The sequence below is a fragment of the Cryptomeria japonica genome, chromosome 11, assembly GCF_030272615.1.
Source record: "Cryptomeria japonica chromosome 11, Sugi_1.0, whole genome shotgun sequence".
Lineage (NCBI taxonomy): Eukaryota > Viridiplantae > Streptophyta > Pinopsida > Cupressales > Cupressaceae > Cryptomeria > Cryptomeria japonica.
The window spans coordinates 656,168,847-656,182,781 of record NC_081415.1 but is presented as its reverse complement, the minus strand read 5'-3'; the positions used below and the strand labels follow the sequence as shown (position 1 = coordinate 656,182,781).

The 13,935-nt window shown below is 34.0% G+C and overlaps 1 protein-coding gene across 3 annotated transcripts; it reads left to right on the top strand.

Annotated features, from left to right (window-relative positions):
* Positions 1 to 2,996: 2,996 nt before the first annotated feature.
* Positions 2,997 to 8,723, top strand: LOC131041195 (uncharacterized). Of its 3 annotated transcripts, none has more exons than XR_009104982.2 (3): positions 2,997 to 3,982; positions 7,566 to 8,192; positions 8,328 to 8,723. XR_009104982.2 is itself a non-coding variant. In XM_057974208.2 (2 exons), the coding sequence occupies exons 1-2, from the start codon at positions 3,326 to 3,328 to the stop codon at positions 8,124 to 8,126; spliced, it is 1,218 nt and encodes a 405-aa protein (XP_057830191.2). In that variant the 5' UTR covers positions 2,997 to 3,325; the 3' UTR covers positions 8,127 to 8,723. The 3 variants fall into 3 exon arrangements, 1 of the variants encoding a protein (XP_057830191.2); XR_009104981.2 differs by having other exon boundaries at positions 7,566 to 8,215; XM_057974208.2 differs by having other exon boundaries at positions 7,566 to 8,723.
* Positions 8,724 to 13,935: the final 5,212 nt, after the last annotated feature.

Here is a 13,935-nt window from a genome sequence, read left to right as displayed (position 1 = left end):
GTATAATTTTTAATATGTAATTGGATTGTTTAGGTATATTTATAGATTTAAGATTTAATTAATTATTTTGTGTTATATTATTTTGATCTCATTTTTATTATTTAAATTACATTAAAATGTTACCATTTTTTAAATCTAATTGTTTCATATTTATGTAGATGTTAAAAATATAATCTTTGTGTATTATAAGAAATCATCTTAAAATTTACATATTATTGTATTATTGAATAATTATTTATAAGAGCATGCAACTTAATATTCTCTCTCTCTCTCTCTCTCTCTCTCTCTCTCTCTCTCTCTCTCTCTCTTTATATATATATATATATATATATATATATATATATATATATATATATATATATATATATATATATATATATATAACTTTTTTCCTATCACCTTCCTTCTCTCTCTTGCCCCCTCTATCTATATCTTCAAGGGTGCACCTCTAGAGTTACGTGATTAAAGTTTATTGTTATTATATATATGATAAATAGATATTATTTTAACAATTTCTTATAATGAGAATGTAAAACCCTTGTTTGTTGTTGGGTTAACTCAATTCCCTATAATACTAGACTAATTTCAACACCCATTTGTAATTTTTTTAATAAATAACCATCTTTGTTTGTAAATGCGAAAAAAATGAGCATTCCTTGCAAGTTAGAGAAGTTGTACAAAAAGTTTATTTATTTTGAAGCCAAGAATTTTAAGAGCCTCTTACATGTTTTCTATTTTCTAACATTAAGAAAACAAATTATTTACTCAATTTATTACATGTATTCTCTACCCCCTCCTTTTTAAGGCACACCCAAAATTACATACAATTCAAGACCCCCTTTTTTGAAACGAAAATTTATTTAAATTATATATTAATTTAATATGAACTTTTCTTTTAGAAAAAGGAAAGTAATTATTATGCTTTCCAATAGGGGAATATAGATTTCCTTCTTGACATCTTTAATAGAGCTCTAGCCAACCCTAAGCCTATATTTGAAAAATATTTTTAATTACTTATTTTTTAGATGATATTTTGTTTTGAATTTTTGATCTTATATCAAAGATGTTGCATATTTGAATTGAATTGATTTTCACATTTACAAAGAGACGTGCAATACAATTACAGCATCTAGAGTCAGATCATTTATTTGGTTATAGACATTAAGTTTTTATCATTCTATTTTTTCATTTGTTCTATTTCTCTTTTTTTGTTTATCATTTTTCCTTCTGTTTGACTTTTTTATTGGTTGGTTTAACATTGATATATATTTAATATTTAATAATATATAATTATATTTACTATTAAATTATAGTTTATTCGGCCTCTCTCTCTCTCTCCATATATATAGAGAGAGAGAGAGATACACACACACACACACTCCCTATTTCTCCATCTCTATCTCTATCTCTCTATATACCACCACTCTATTCCCCTCACTCTTTATACCTCTCTCTATTACTTGTCTCAATAACCTTTTCTCTCTCTCTCTCTCTCTCTCTCTCTCTCTCTCTCTCTCTCTATATATATATATATATATATATATACCTCAATCTCTCTATCTCTCTCCCTCTTTCTGTCTCTCTATCTATCCTCATCTCTCTCTCTCCCCTCCCCTCTTCTTCTCTCTCTACCTATCTCTCCCCTCCTCTCTCTCTCCCCCTCCTCTACCTATTTCTATCCTTCTCTATCCCTCATATCTATCTCTCCCTTCTCTCTATATACATATCTCCCTCACTATCATCCTCTCTATCTCTGTCTTTTTTCCTCTCTCTCTCTCTCTCTCTCTCTCTCTCTCTCTCTCTCTCTCTCTCTCTCTCTCTCTCTCTCTCTCTCTCTCTCTCTCTATGTCTCCCTATATATATCTGCATCTCTCTATCTATTTCTCTCCCTCCCCATCTCCCCATCTGTCCTCATCTCTTCCTATACCTTCCTCTTTCCACCTCTATTTCTAGACATGTCTCTCTTTATCCATTCCTCTCGCCTTCTCTCCCCATCTCCCTCTTCTTAGACCTTTATATCTATATCTATCCCTCCATATTTGTTATTTCATCTCTCTCTCTCTCTCTATCTCTATCTCATTATTGTGAGAGTTGAGAAATACAACACCACAGGAGCCCAAATGATCTCTGCAAGTTGAATAACCTGTTACAAGGAGATGCAAGAAAGCAATAACAGAAAAACAAATACACAAAAAATGTGCTCAAAAGATGAGAGCTCAATATTCACCAAATTTGTAATGTGATAATCATACAAAGAAAAGAAAATTAACCTCTAATAGGTCAAGAAACCCTAAAAGGGAAAACCTAGGCTTGCACATAATAATTAATAAAAGAATTAATTATTATGCACCTAATATTAGCTTAAGTGTAAAAAGAGATAATAGGGAACTTAAATAATTAAACAAATGTTGTTTAATTAATCAAATAAAGACCCGATTACTCTAACAAATATCTCTCCATATTTCTCTCCTCCCCCCCTCTCTCTCTTATTCTCTCCATACCTATCTTCTTCCATCTCCATCTCCATCTCCATCTCCATATCTATCTCTATCTCCATCTTCCTCTATATCTATATCCACTATCCCTATCTCCTCACCTCTCTCTCCTTTCTCTTCCCCCTCTATCTCTCCTTTATATCTTCTATCTCCTATCTCCTATCTCTCCCTCTTTATATCTTCTCTCTCCTATCTCCCTATTATAAACATAACATGAGATTGTTGGTAATGAATCCTCACTATCTTCCTAAATCAAAAGTCTTCTTTCAATCATGGCTTGCTCCTTGTAAGTGGATGCATAGTTGATTTGAAGCTATCACTTCTCTATTAAGACCTTTATTATAGAAACAACTTAATTTGATAAATAACCCACAAATTGACCACATATACTACATATATATTCAAATAATAGAACAATTTTTTTCTTAAGTAACCTTTCACACCTCTTTAATGTACCCATTGCACACCCAGGTGCAATTGCTAATTTCTATCACTTATGAATCATTTAAAATTTTAGATTTTCTTCATAGAACATTGTTTATGAGATCACCCAGTGCAAAATATTTTAAGATATTTCAACAGCAGCAACTGAATTTTTTAAGAGAAGTCCCCTCCATGGAATCAGCAGCCTTACTATGTTTTCAAAATTTTAATGAAGAATGCTGGATAGACATTGCCTCTGTGAAATGCCTTGTATTGAACTCTGGCTCTGCATAAATAGTAATCAATATTAAAACCAATATTCAGAACGATTAGTTTAGAAGCAGCAACTACTGAGGCCGGAAAGTTGAAAAATATGTTGGAATTGAATCCGAAATACTGCTGCACCTATGGATCTTGTGAAACTACTCGCGCGCTCTAAACTTCTCCATAGCCCGGTAATTAAAATATCCTATTCATCATTTTTATTAGCAAAATTTTATCATTCGAGAAGGTTTACCTTCACCAATGAAAATGATCAGAGCAGCACCAGAGACAGCGTGGGGATATTTTGGGACCTGGACAACAAACCCCCGGACAAAGTTCCGCCTTACGATGCCGCAGTGCGGTTGAAAAACCTCGCCTCCCAATTTGGGCTCCCAACAACAATGGCAGCCTATGCCAATCGCCACACTTTCACGTTCCTGCCGGACTGGGTTCGAGCCCAGCGGAGGCAAAGAAAAGCCCTCGACATACTGGAATCCGACGGCATCATTCGATCCCGAGACCCCTACGTCTGCGAGGTCTGCGGTCGCAAGTTCGAAACCAACATCAAGTTCCAGAAGCATTTTAAGCAATTGCACGAGAGAGAACACCACAAGCGGTTGGCCCGCCTGGAGAGCCTCAAAGGGAAGAAGAAGGATTTTTTTAAGGCTAAAATTGGGCCTAAGGAGGAAAAGTACAGGGCCGCTGCTAAGGAGGTTTTGTTGCCCGAGCAGGGTTATGGCCTCGCTGGGGAGCTCAAGAAGGCCGGGTTCTGCGTCAGGACTGTGCGGGACAAGCCCCAGGTATGCATAATTTTTGTGCCTGATTGTCAATTGTAAAGAAATCGCAATTTTGTTCAATTTTTTTGGGTTCTCTTTCCTTTATTTGCATAATTTTGATGCTCAATTGACTATGGAAAAGAAATCGCCATTTTGTTTAGGATTTTTTTTAATTCTCTCCTTTCTTTTTATTTTTAGATTTAAAACCTGTTATGTTTGTTTTGTGTATTGCCTCATGTTTTAGCTTCTTTTGGAAACCATTTTGTTGAGTTTTTTATTTTAATTTTTTTTATAGTAACTGTTTTCTCTTTTTTTTCCCATTCAAAATCTGTTCTGTGTGTTCTGTGAATTGTCCAATGTTTTGGGTTTCTCTGCAGGAGCCATCAGCTTGTTTCAAAATTTCTTGAAAAGAAATTGCCATTTTGTTTAGGTTTATTTCAGCAGGTCTAGTCATCTTGTCCAATGTTTTGGGCATCCCTGCGGAGTCCATCAGCAGGGCTAAGTGTAAAGGCTTTGTGCATTGGCTTCATACTAATCTCTGATGATCGATCCTCCAAAAAAACTCGGGACAATTCTCAAGCAACGAAGTTGATGCCAGAAGGTCTCACACAGGAATATGCTGTTAATTATCACACACAAAAAAGGAACTTTTACATAGTTTCATACCGCAACAGATTTGCCCCATTCCCGTCATTTATGATTCGCTTTTATTCACTATGACATCTAAGAACATGATTTCAGATACTACAAATGAACCCCAGGTAGGACTATATTAGTGTCAAATATTGTCAACTAGCAATTTTTTTGTTTTCTAGAAATGTTTTATTCATTTAGGGTTTATAATATGCTGCTTATTATCAGAGTTTTGTCTGACGTTTTGTTTAGGATTTCTGGATGTACTACTTCTAAGTTTTATTCTTGACACACAGAGTGAACTATCTCACCTGTTAAAAGTCACTCCAAACTTAATGGCAATTGTTCTGCTAATTTCTTCATTTTTTTGTTGCAGTTTTTTAGGTTTTCTATGTTATGTTGCTTATTTTCAATCTTTTTTTTTTCAAAACTATGAGCCTATATTGTTTAGGGTCTGTGGATGAACTGCGTGTAAGCCTTGCATTTGAAGTGTGCTATTTCATCCAATGTCTGCTCATTCTGAACATAAGGACTTACTTACACACATTATTCACCATTGTTCTCATAAATTCTTTATAAAAAATTGCCAGTCTTTTGGCTGATAGGTAAACCTTTTATACTAATATAGAAAATATTCACATAATCTTCGCACGCCATAGAATAACATGCATTTGTTCACAATTTTCAGTTTTTCACCAGAAAGGCTCCAAAAAGATTTCACAACCATAATTCTATTCATAGAAATTTCGTAACCAACCTTAACCCTTCTAACCATGCTAAAGCAGGATTGACAAAGATCAAATGTAATCTGTCACAAAGGCCCCCAAAACAAAGAAGTGACTAGTTCATCATTTAGATTGCTTGCTGTTAATTTTTCTCCATTTTTAAAATTATTCCTTTTAGTTTTTATTGATGCTTTCTTGTAAATTTTAGTCCTGGAATTTAGAGTGAGCTATATTTCCTGTTGTCAGCTCCTAAACGAAGTAGCTAAAGCTTACACCTAGAATGGTGAATACTGCGTTTAAGTTTCTATCCTGTCATTTGGGCAATTTTATCCATTGTCAACGTGCCCTAAATGTGATGACTATAACTTACAAGTACAATAGAATAAGTACTGCTTGTAAGATCTAGCCTTTCTGTCCGAGTGATTTATCTTACTTGTTTTGTTTAGGTCTCTTGATGTACTGTTTTAAATTTTAGTCCTGGCATTTGGACTAACTTGTCATCATATCACTCCAAACATTGTCTCTAAAACTTACTCATGGCTTAGGATATACTGCTGTAGGTTTCAGTTATGAGTGATGACATTTCAAGCGAGCCACCTCATTTACTGTGAGCTCAGTCCAAACAAATAAAACTAACAAGTGGTATTTAGGTATTCTATTTGTACCATAGAGCTCAGGCAATTGGAATGATTAATCTCGCTTGCCGTCTTATTGGGGTTTCTAAATGTAATGTTTGTGAATTTTAGTCTTGGCTTTTGAAGCGAGCTAACTCACTCATCATCAGTTCATCCCGGATGTGGTCACTGAAACATTTGCATAGGAAAGGATACACTTCTAACTTTCAGTGATGACATTCAGAGTGAAACTATCTCATTCATTGTCAGCACACTTCAAACATCATTACTTAATCTTACAGAGTATATCTTCAAACATCATCACTGAAACTTAAGAGTATTTTCATAAACCCAATACAATCAAAATACTTGCTAAAATCTTTTGTATATATAACTTTTAAAAATGAAGATTCACCCGAATTTCTATATAATAATGTATCTTTATCTCTAATAGCAAGTCAAATTCTAGTCATGGCATTTGAAGCGAACTGTCCCATTCATCGCTGGCTCACTACAAATTTCTTGACAAAATTAGACTAAATTTTACATTCAGTATATCCAAAATCCCTAAAAAATATATGGCTGGGAAAATCTTCATAGGGATAAATTTTTGCCCGGTATATGTCAATTTGAATTTTATGCCCGGTATATGTCAATTTGCTATCACTATCTTTAAGTTTTAGTCCTGACATGGGTTGAGCTATCTCAACCATTATCAGCTTACTTGATATGTTATGCCTGAAATTTACAAACTATATCCAGAATCTAAACCTTACGAATGATCAGCAATGTCATGTCTAAAATTTATCATTTTTAAATCCAGAAACTCTAAAAAATATAAATGAATTGATATGTTAATAGTAAAACTTATGCACAGGAAATCCAGAAACCCCAAACAATTAAAAATTGGAAATGCAAGAATTTTTCACGGTAAATCCAGAAGCCTAAAACAGTATAAATCTGCGGACATGTCATGACAAAAACATATACACCATATATCCAGAGACCGTAAACAATATTAATGATCTAATATGTTATGACTAAAACTTGCACAGGGTATATTCACAAGTCTAAACAAGATAAATAGAATTGCTTACATATGTCTTCCTAAAAATGTGCACCATGTTGTTTAGAATCTGTAAATTTACTGCTGCTAAGCTTTGGTTCTGCCATTTAGAACTCATAAGCTATCTCACCGACCATCAGGTCATTAAAAATACAATTACTAAAACTTATACCCAACATACCCAGAAACTTGAAACGATAAATTTTTAAACAATCTTGAATTCACTTAAAGGTGACGTGTCTCAACTGTGATTCTCTATTAAACGGTATCTTTCTGTGAGAAGTATCTAGCCTTTTGTATCACAAGAAAATTAGAAAGTCAATCTCTTTCTATGATAACTAGGCAACTTTAGTTTCATAAAATATATAATTGGTAGGAAATTAGAATACTATTTGTTGATTGTCAGTAAGATTAGTCTCACATACCATGGTACTAACTTTTGTTTAAAATAAATGAAATTATATTAAATTAGAAATCTACTTGTTGATCGTCAGTGATATTGGTATTGAAAATGAGTAATTTCTGAACTTGTAAAGGCGTACGGTTCCCTCAAAAATTTTCCCATGCAGGCGGCTGATATTGCTCTAGAAAATGATATGATGGAGGCAATTGAGGATGAGATTCAATGCCTGTGTCTTGTTTCGGATGATTCAGATTTTGTTAGGGTTTTGAAGAAAGCGAGGGCCAGAAATGTAAGGACTGTGGTTGTGGGGGATTTTTATGGGGATTTGAAATTAACTGCAGATGCTAATTTCTCTTGGAGGGATGTGTCTGGAGGGCATGCATGGAGGGATGATAGTGGTCTGAAACGGCTAGAGCGGAATTATAGGCCCAAGAGTACCAAAAACTTCGAAGGAGAGGAGGAAGATGATTTGTTTGAGAGCTTAGGGTCAGAAAATGATGATGAGGACGATTTTAGGCTTGAAGAATGTAATGATGAAGGTTTTAATTTTAAGATAAAACAGTGTACACATGAGGGTTTTGTTCATAGGGACAAGGAGTGTAAATATAAGCCTAAGGCTTTTGAAATCAAAGACAAAATTCTCTTTGCCCCTGAAGGCAGAAGAAGGTCAGACAATCAGAGAAAGGTCAACCCTTGGTGGAAGCTGGAATCCGATTCAGATGATTGACCATTTTCACTGCAGTTCACTTCTTGAACCCCAGTTGGACATGCTACAGCAACTTTCAGCAAGACCGTAAGTCTTTTGAGTCTTAGCAGGTGAAGAACTAATGGAGTCATAATCTCTTCTGTCAGAAATATTATTGATTTGTAGCATTGCCTATTATCAATTATCTAATAGTTACAATTTATTTTATGTGACTGTAAACAGGCTTGCAAATTGCATAAAGGAGATGTAGTACATGGAAGTCAGGGGAATAGGAAAATGTTGACTCCCCTTACAGACTGTATTCTTTGTATCTGGAGATCATTTTTTGGGTCAATAATGTGCCCTAATTTTTTCTATGTTCCTAAGCATTCACAAGGGATTGCATTTGAATTCGATTCTTTTGATAGGGTTTTCATCATGTAGTTCAGCATCAAAGCCATTAATTTGTTGGTCACATGGTGCTAAATTTGATCATTGCTGGGGGTAGATCAGCTAGGCGAATTATCTCAATGCAAACAATGCACTAACTCTAGGTTCCTTTTGCACTCGAACTTTGTTAATTCTATGATTTTTCTGTGTTTACATTTTCAAATTCAAAACTTTGTGGCTTCTATGATTTTTCTGATTTCTCACTTGGGTTCTTCTGATGAGTTTAGCATAATGGAGATCATGATTATCCCCATCTGATGTTTATCCCAGAGAAAAATTGATAATTCATCAAAAATGCACAACATGAAGCAATCTAATCAAAATGTGAAGTTATTAGCTAGGTTGACTCATTTTCCATAATAATCAAAGGGATGTATTATCAGACTTGTTAGATCCCAGAAGACTGTTTCTTTGTTCTTTTATTGCCACTTTTAATAAATTGACCGGGAATGTCTCTTTTGAATGGTATGGATCTATCAACTATAGTAACAACATTCGTTGCATGTTTGCAAGTACTCGTAGTTTCACTCTTAACTCTCATGAGAGAAAACAGAGTCAGCTCTTTACTGCATTTTCTCTAAAGGCCAAATCCCCTTGTTACTCTTTGAGTCTTTAGAACTTTATGGGCACCGAAAAATATAGTATATTTATAACGAATTAAATGGGTGAACCGTTTGATTATCCGGGACTTCCCAATGGAATTAAGAATGACTTGTCCTCCGTCAAATTCCAAGTTCTATTATATTAGTTCTTTTGGGTATGTGAGAAATTTAAATAATGGTCATCATTAACCAAAGTTGACTCTTCCAATACTAATTTGTTACTAGCATATATGTGAGGTTTTACTTTTAGCAGCTTGTACCTTTTAATTGATTGCTAATTGAATGTCAATAAGTTTGGTCTGCCATTGGGTGGGATAAAGGCCATTAATAATATTGAGAAAACATAATTCAAAGATGTCTTTGGGGACTGCCCTTCACTTATGCCCAATTCATGTTCCCATTATAAAAAGATTATTGCGTGCAATTACGTTCTGATTAGCTTAACTCGCTGAATTCCTAGAATTCAATAACCTTACCATCTGTAACCCAGATTTTGTTAAAGAATGATCCATGGCCCTATAAAGCCAGTTGCATTATGTTGCCTTCTTTCGCAGCAGTTGTACATGTACAACTGTAAAAACTTCAAATTTAATTGTTTGCTATTCAATACCTTTCTGCAGCTAATAGTGATGCAAAGTGTTAGTCGTTTTCTTTATAAAAGTAAATTGCACTGAACTGGACTGTTACCAGTTCGGGTTCGAGAGCGGTTTCAAGGTGGCAAACCCAGTTCATGGGTTCGAGAGCGGTTTCAAGGTGGCAAACCCAGTTCATGGGTTCAAGCAAAAAAAAAATTGCCTTTTGGGTTCGTGGGTTGAGTTCATCCGTATATATATAGATATATTATATGCAAAAAATTAAAGAAATATCTAAAAAGGCCAAAAAAAAAAAAATTTCAATGTTTAAAAGTCACTTTGATGTGACTTAACCTAGCTGGTCACTTGGGTTCACTCAGGTTCACGTTTGGGTTCGCATGGGTTCAGCCATAGGGAACCTAGGGCCCTTGGGGTGAACCTTTGCCAACCCCAACACGAACCAGGACCTATGCTATCCCAATTTGTGTTTGGGGCCTCAAACAGGTGAACCCAGTAACTTAGGATTTATTCCAAGAACCAAAATTTTCCAATTCTCTCATATATTGTTTAATAATTGATTGCCCTGAGTTACCAAAATTGTTTGTTGTTGAGGAACAAGGAAGCCATCAATGGAGCAAATTTTCTCCTTTCTACACCAAGAAACAACCCGCATTAGTGAAAAGAGGGTGAACAATTGACTAAGAAGGGCCATGCCATTAAGAAACCTTGGCATCCATATTCTTGGATGACCTAATTTTATAGTTCGTTTGGAAAAACACACATCTAAGCCACCTAGAAACCTCAACAAACCCCTCTTATCTACATTGAGACTTTGTTTTGAGAAGAAAAAGGTAGACAAAGACATGAGGGGAAGAATAGAGGGTATGATGTGAAGAGAAGGCAATAAAAATCTTGTAGGAATGAAAAAGTATAGAGATGTGGGAGTCAACTAGGGTTTGATGAGTGGGAAGGGCATCGAGAAGCTAAGGTATGACATTTAGCAAAGTATACAAGTGGAACTAAAAATCCAGATTTTCCTATTTACTTCTAGTTCTTTGCCCATTTCTATTGTCATTGTTGAGTAACTTTAATTCCATTTTTAATTTTTTTGGTTCGAGTGGTGTTGTTAAAAAGCTTACACATATAGCTATACATCCTCCAACTTTGCTTTCATGGGAATGCTTAATTCATAAGAAAATGAGTGATTGAGTTTGAATTTCAAAATGCTCTTTTGGTTTTGAAAAGATAAGAAAAATAAAAGAATTAGTTAAGGAAGTTTGGGGTCATTTTTATTTACTTATTTATATGTAATGGCCAATCCAACACATCTTGTGATGTTTTCTAACCTATATTGTGTTGCATCAATAATGAGCATTCTTAAAAGATTAAGATTGATCTGTTACTATCACTACCAAACATAATGACTTTGGTTCAATCATACTAAAATTTGGTATGATTTACCTTCTAGACTTGATAAATGTTACCACTCTTCCTAAAGACCCCCCATTCTTCATTCCCGGACATATGACACACAACTATAAGTGCAAAATTAATTTTCCATTCCCCTTCAAGGTTCTCCTTTGAAATGACTCATGGTTGTTGCCTATTATTAGTAGGGACACTAATAAGGAAATGAAAAGTCTTATGCACAAAAAGAATCCCTTACATAATACATTTATAATTATATGTCATTGGTTGGAAATGAGGTTATAGATGTAAAATTGGAGCCTTAGTGTTGCTGATACAAAAACCAAACTGCTGAAAAATTGTAGTGGTTGATATAACTTCATGGGAATCTTATGTTTTGTAATGTCCCCTTCCTAACTTGTTGGGTTGGTGAATCTTTAGCCTATTCAATTTGTTTTCATAGGCTATTGAGTTAGGGTTAGGGAACCTTGGAGGCAGTTTGATAGTATTTGATGGTTAGTTGAGCTCCCATCGTAATTATGAATAGAATGCTATTTTCTAATGTGATTTTGGGTTAGTCTTCCAATACTTACTATTTTTAGGAAGTTAGTTTTGAGCACCAACTCGGCCAATTGGTAGGGTTACTAATTTTAATGTTCTTGATGGATTAGTTTTGATGACTATCTCATTTTTTTCTATAACCTAGTGGTTTTAAACAAAATAACAATAAGTTATTAATTAATGAAGTTAAATTAAATATTTAACTTTATCGTTATTTTTAGTTTATTTAATAAAGGATTATAAGGGGATTAATTATAAAGTAAAAGTGACTTATTTTAAATATATGGGCCCTTTATTTTTAATGGGACATTGGAGAATTAAAAGAGATGACTTTTTATTGAATAAAGTGTGCTTGAAGAGAAGGTTTGAACCTCTAGGGGAAATCTGTAAAAGGCAATTTGGGAGTTCATTTTCCTTAATGTTTAGTTTGATATTTTATATTGTCACTTCTTTTGGGAGAGATTGCTCTTCTTTGGTTTGTGAGTTCATTGTCTTTGTTGGTCATGCCTCCTTAATGTTGGTCGTATCACTTTATGCCAATTGTACCATTTTTAGAGCTCATACGTCAAGGTTCTAGGGCAGGAGATTGAGCTTGGAGGACTTAAATCTGCATTATTGATGATCATTACTTGCTGATAATCAGTTCTACACCTTGCCATACCATTTTGAAGTCATTTGGTGAAGCGCCTAGGGTTTTTGGATATTGTATTTGCTAGTTATTATTGCTGCAATATATTATTTCTCATTTCCAACAAATGGGTATTGTTTTTTATATTAAACGTAACAAAACAAGGAGCAAATGGGTATTGTTCATTTAATGTTTGTAATCAATTTTGAGCATTTAGGTATTTCCAATTTGATGTCTACTTTGTACTTTTAGAATTATAGTTGATTTGAGCTTTGGAAGTTGCAAGTTATTATGATTTATTATATGTTGTAAATTTGCATTTGTAATATATATTTTTGCACTCTCTATTCCCTATCTCATTCTACCAACAAGCAAAAACAAAGGAAACAAAACAAGAAAAACTATACGGCAAGGTTGCATATACATGTCTATACAATTTCTTTACAACTAGATTCCTCCAACTATATGATTGAATAATTTCTTTGAACTTCTTGACTACATGATACTTTTTGTAGTTCATAAATGCATGCCTATAAGAAAGTAACGAATGAGATGTTTGTACAAATCTTGGGATGAATGCCACTTAGAATTAACAACCATAAAGTTGTGCAAACAAAGACAATGTAGAGGAATTCTAAACAAAGCAAATGTGGTTTTATGAACTTTACATGATTAAGATAGCATGAAGGCCTTTAGGTCCATCATATCCAAATAGTATTATATTTTTAAGCTCGCTAGATTTAGTAGTCCTCATTTGGCATATAGTCATTGCCAATATGTGTTGGTGTGAATAAGGTATTTTACCTAACATGTTCACCTAGTGAATTCTATTTACATGTTAAGTTTACTTAGATCTTAAGAATATTTCTAAGTCATAGTTGTCTTGATGAGATCTTAACTTATTTCATTTACTTCTTGTTTCATATGTCATTTAATATTTGTTTAGTTGTCCCATGTCATATGATTAAGACGCGTGACATAATATTGTTTAATCCTATGTTTACCTTGCCTATATAAGGAAAGTACTTCTTGCATTGTAAATCATCTACAAGCTCACATATTGTATCATATAGTATTCTTGATTTGGTGGAATCATCTTCTTTTGTTGCTTCTCTCTTATCTTTGTGGAGGTTATTTGGTGTTGTAGATTGAAGATCTTGGCTGCTCACATCAACATGATATCAGAGCGTAAATGTTCCAACAATATGTACTAATTACTCAATAAATGACAAAGGGGGAGTTCTTCTCTCTCCTTATTTAATCTATAAAAAGGTTCTAAATCTAGTATTATAAACATCAAGATAAATTTCTGGAAGAATGAGATAAATAGGGGTGGCTAGTATAACATTGAATGTTATGTTAAAACATTAATTTATACCATAAGCTACAACTCACCTCTTACAAGCTCACTTGAACTCTTGTACTAAAGAAGGGATCTCACCTCCTCTTTCCTTAATGATAAGTTAATACCTTTACCCCTACCAACTATTGTATACATGTTGTAATGCATAATAATGGTGAACCACAAGGTCCACTTGGAAATATAAGTATGGATTATTTTCTAATCATGCACAAGTATGTTACAGAGCTCAACAACATCTTATCCCTAGCAATCCTCAATCAACTCTTAG

Excerpts from the sequence above, each read along its gene's own strand:
- LOC131041195 (XM_057974208.2), top strand. The coding sequence starts at position 3,326 with ATGGATCTTGTGAAACTACTCGCGCGCTCTAAACTTCTCCATAGCCCG. Across the intron at positions 3,983-7,565 it reads CTGTGCGGGACAAGCCCCAG|GCGGCTGATATTGCTCTAGA; the intron begins GTATGCATAATT and ends TTTCCCATGCAG.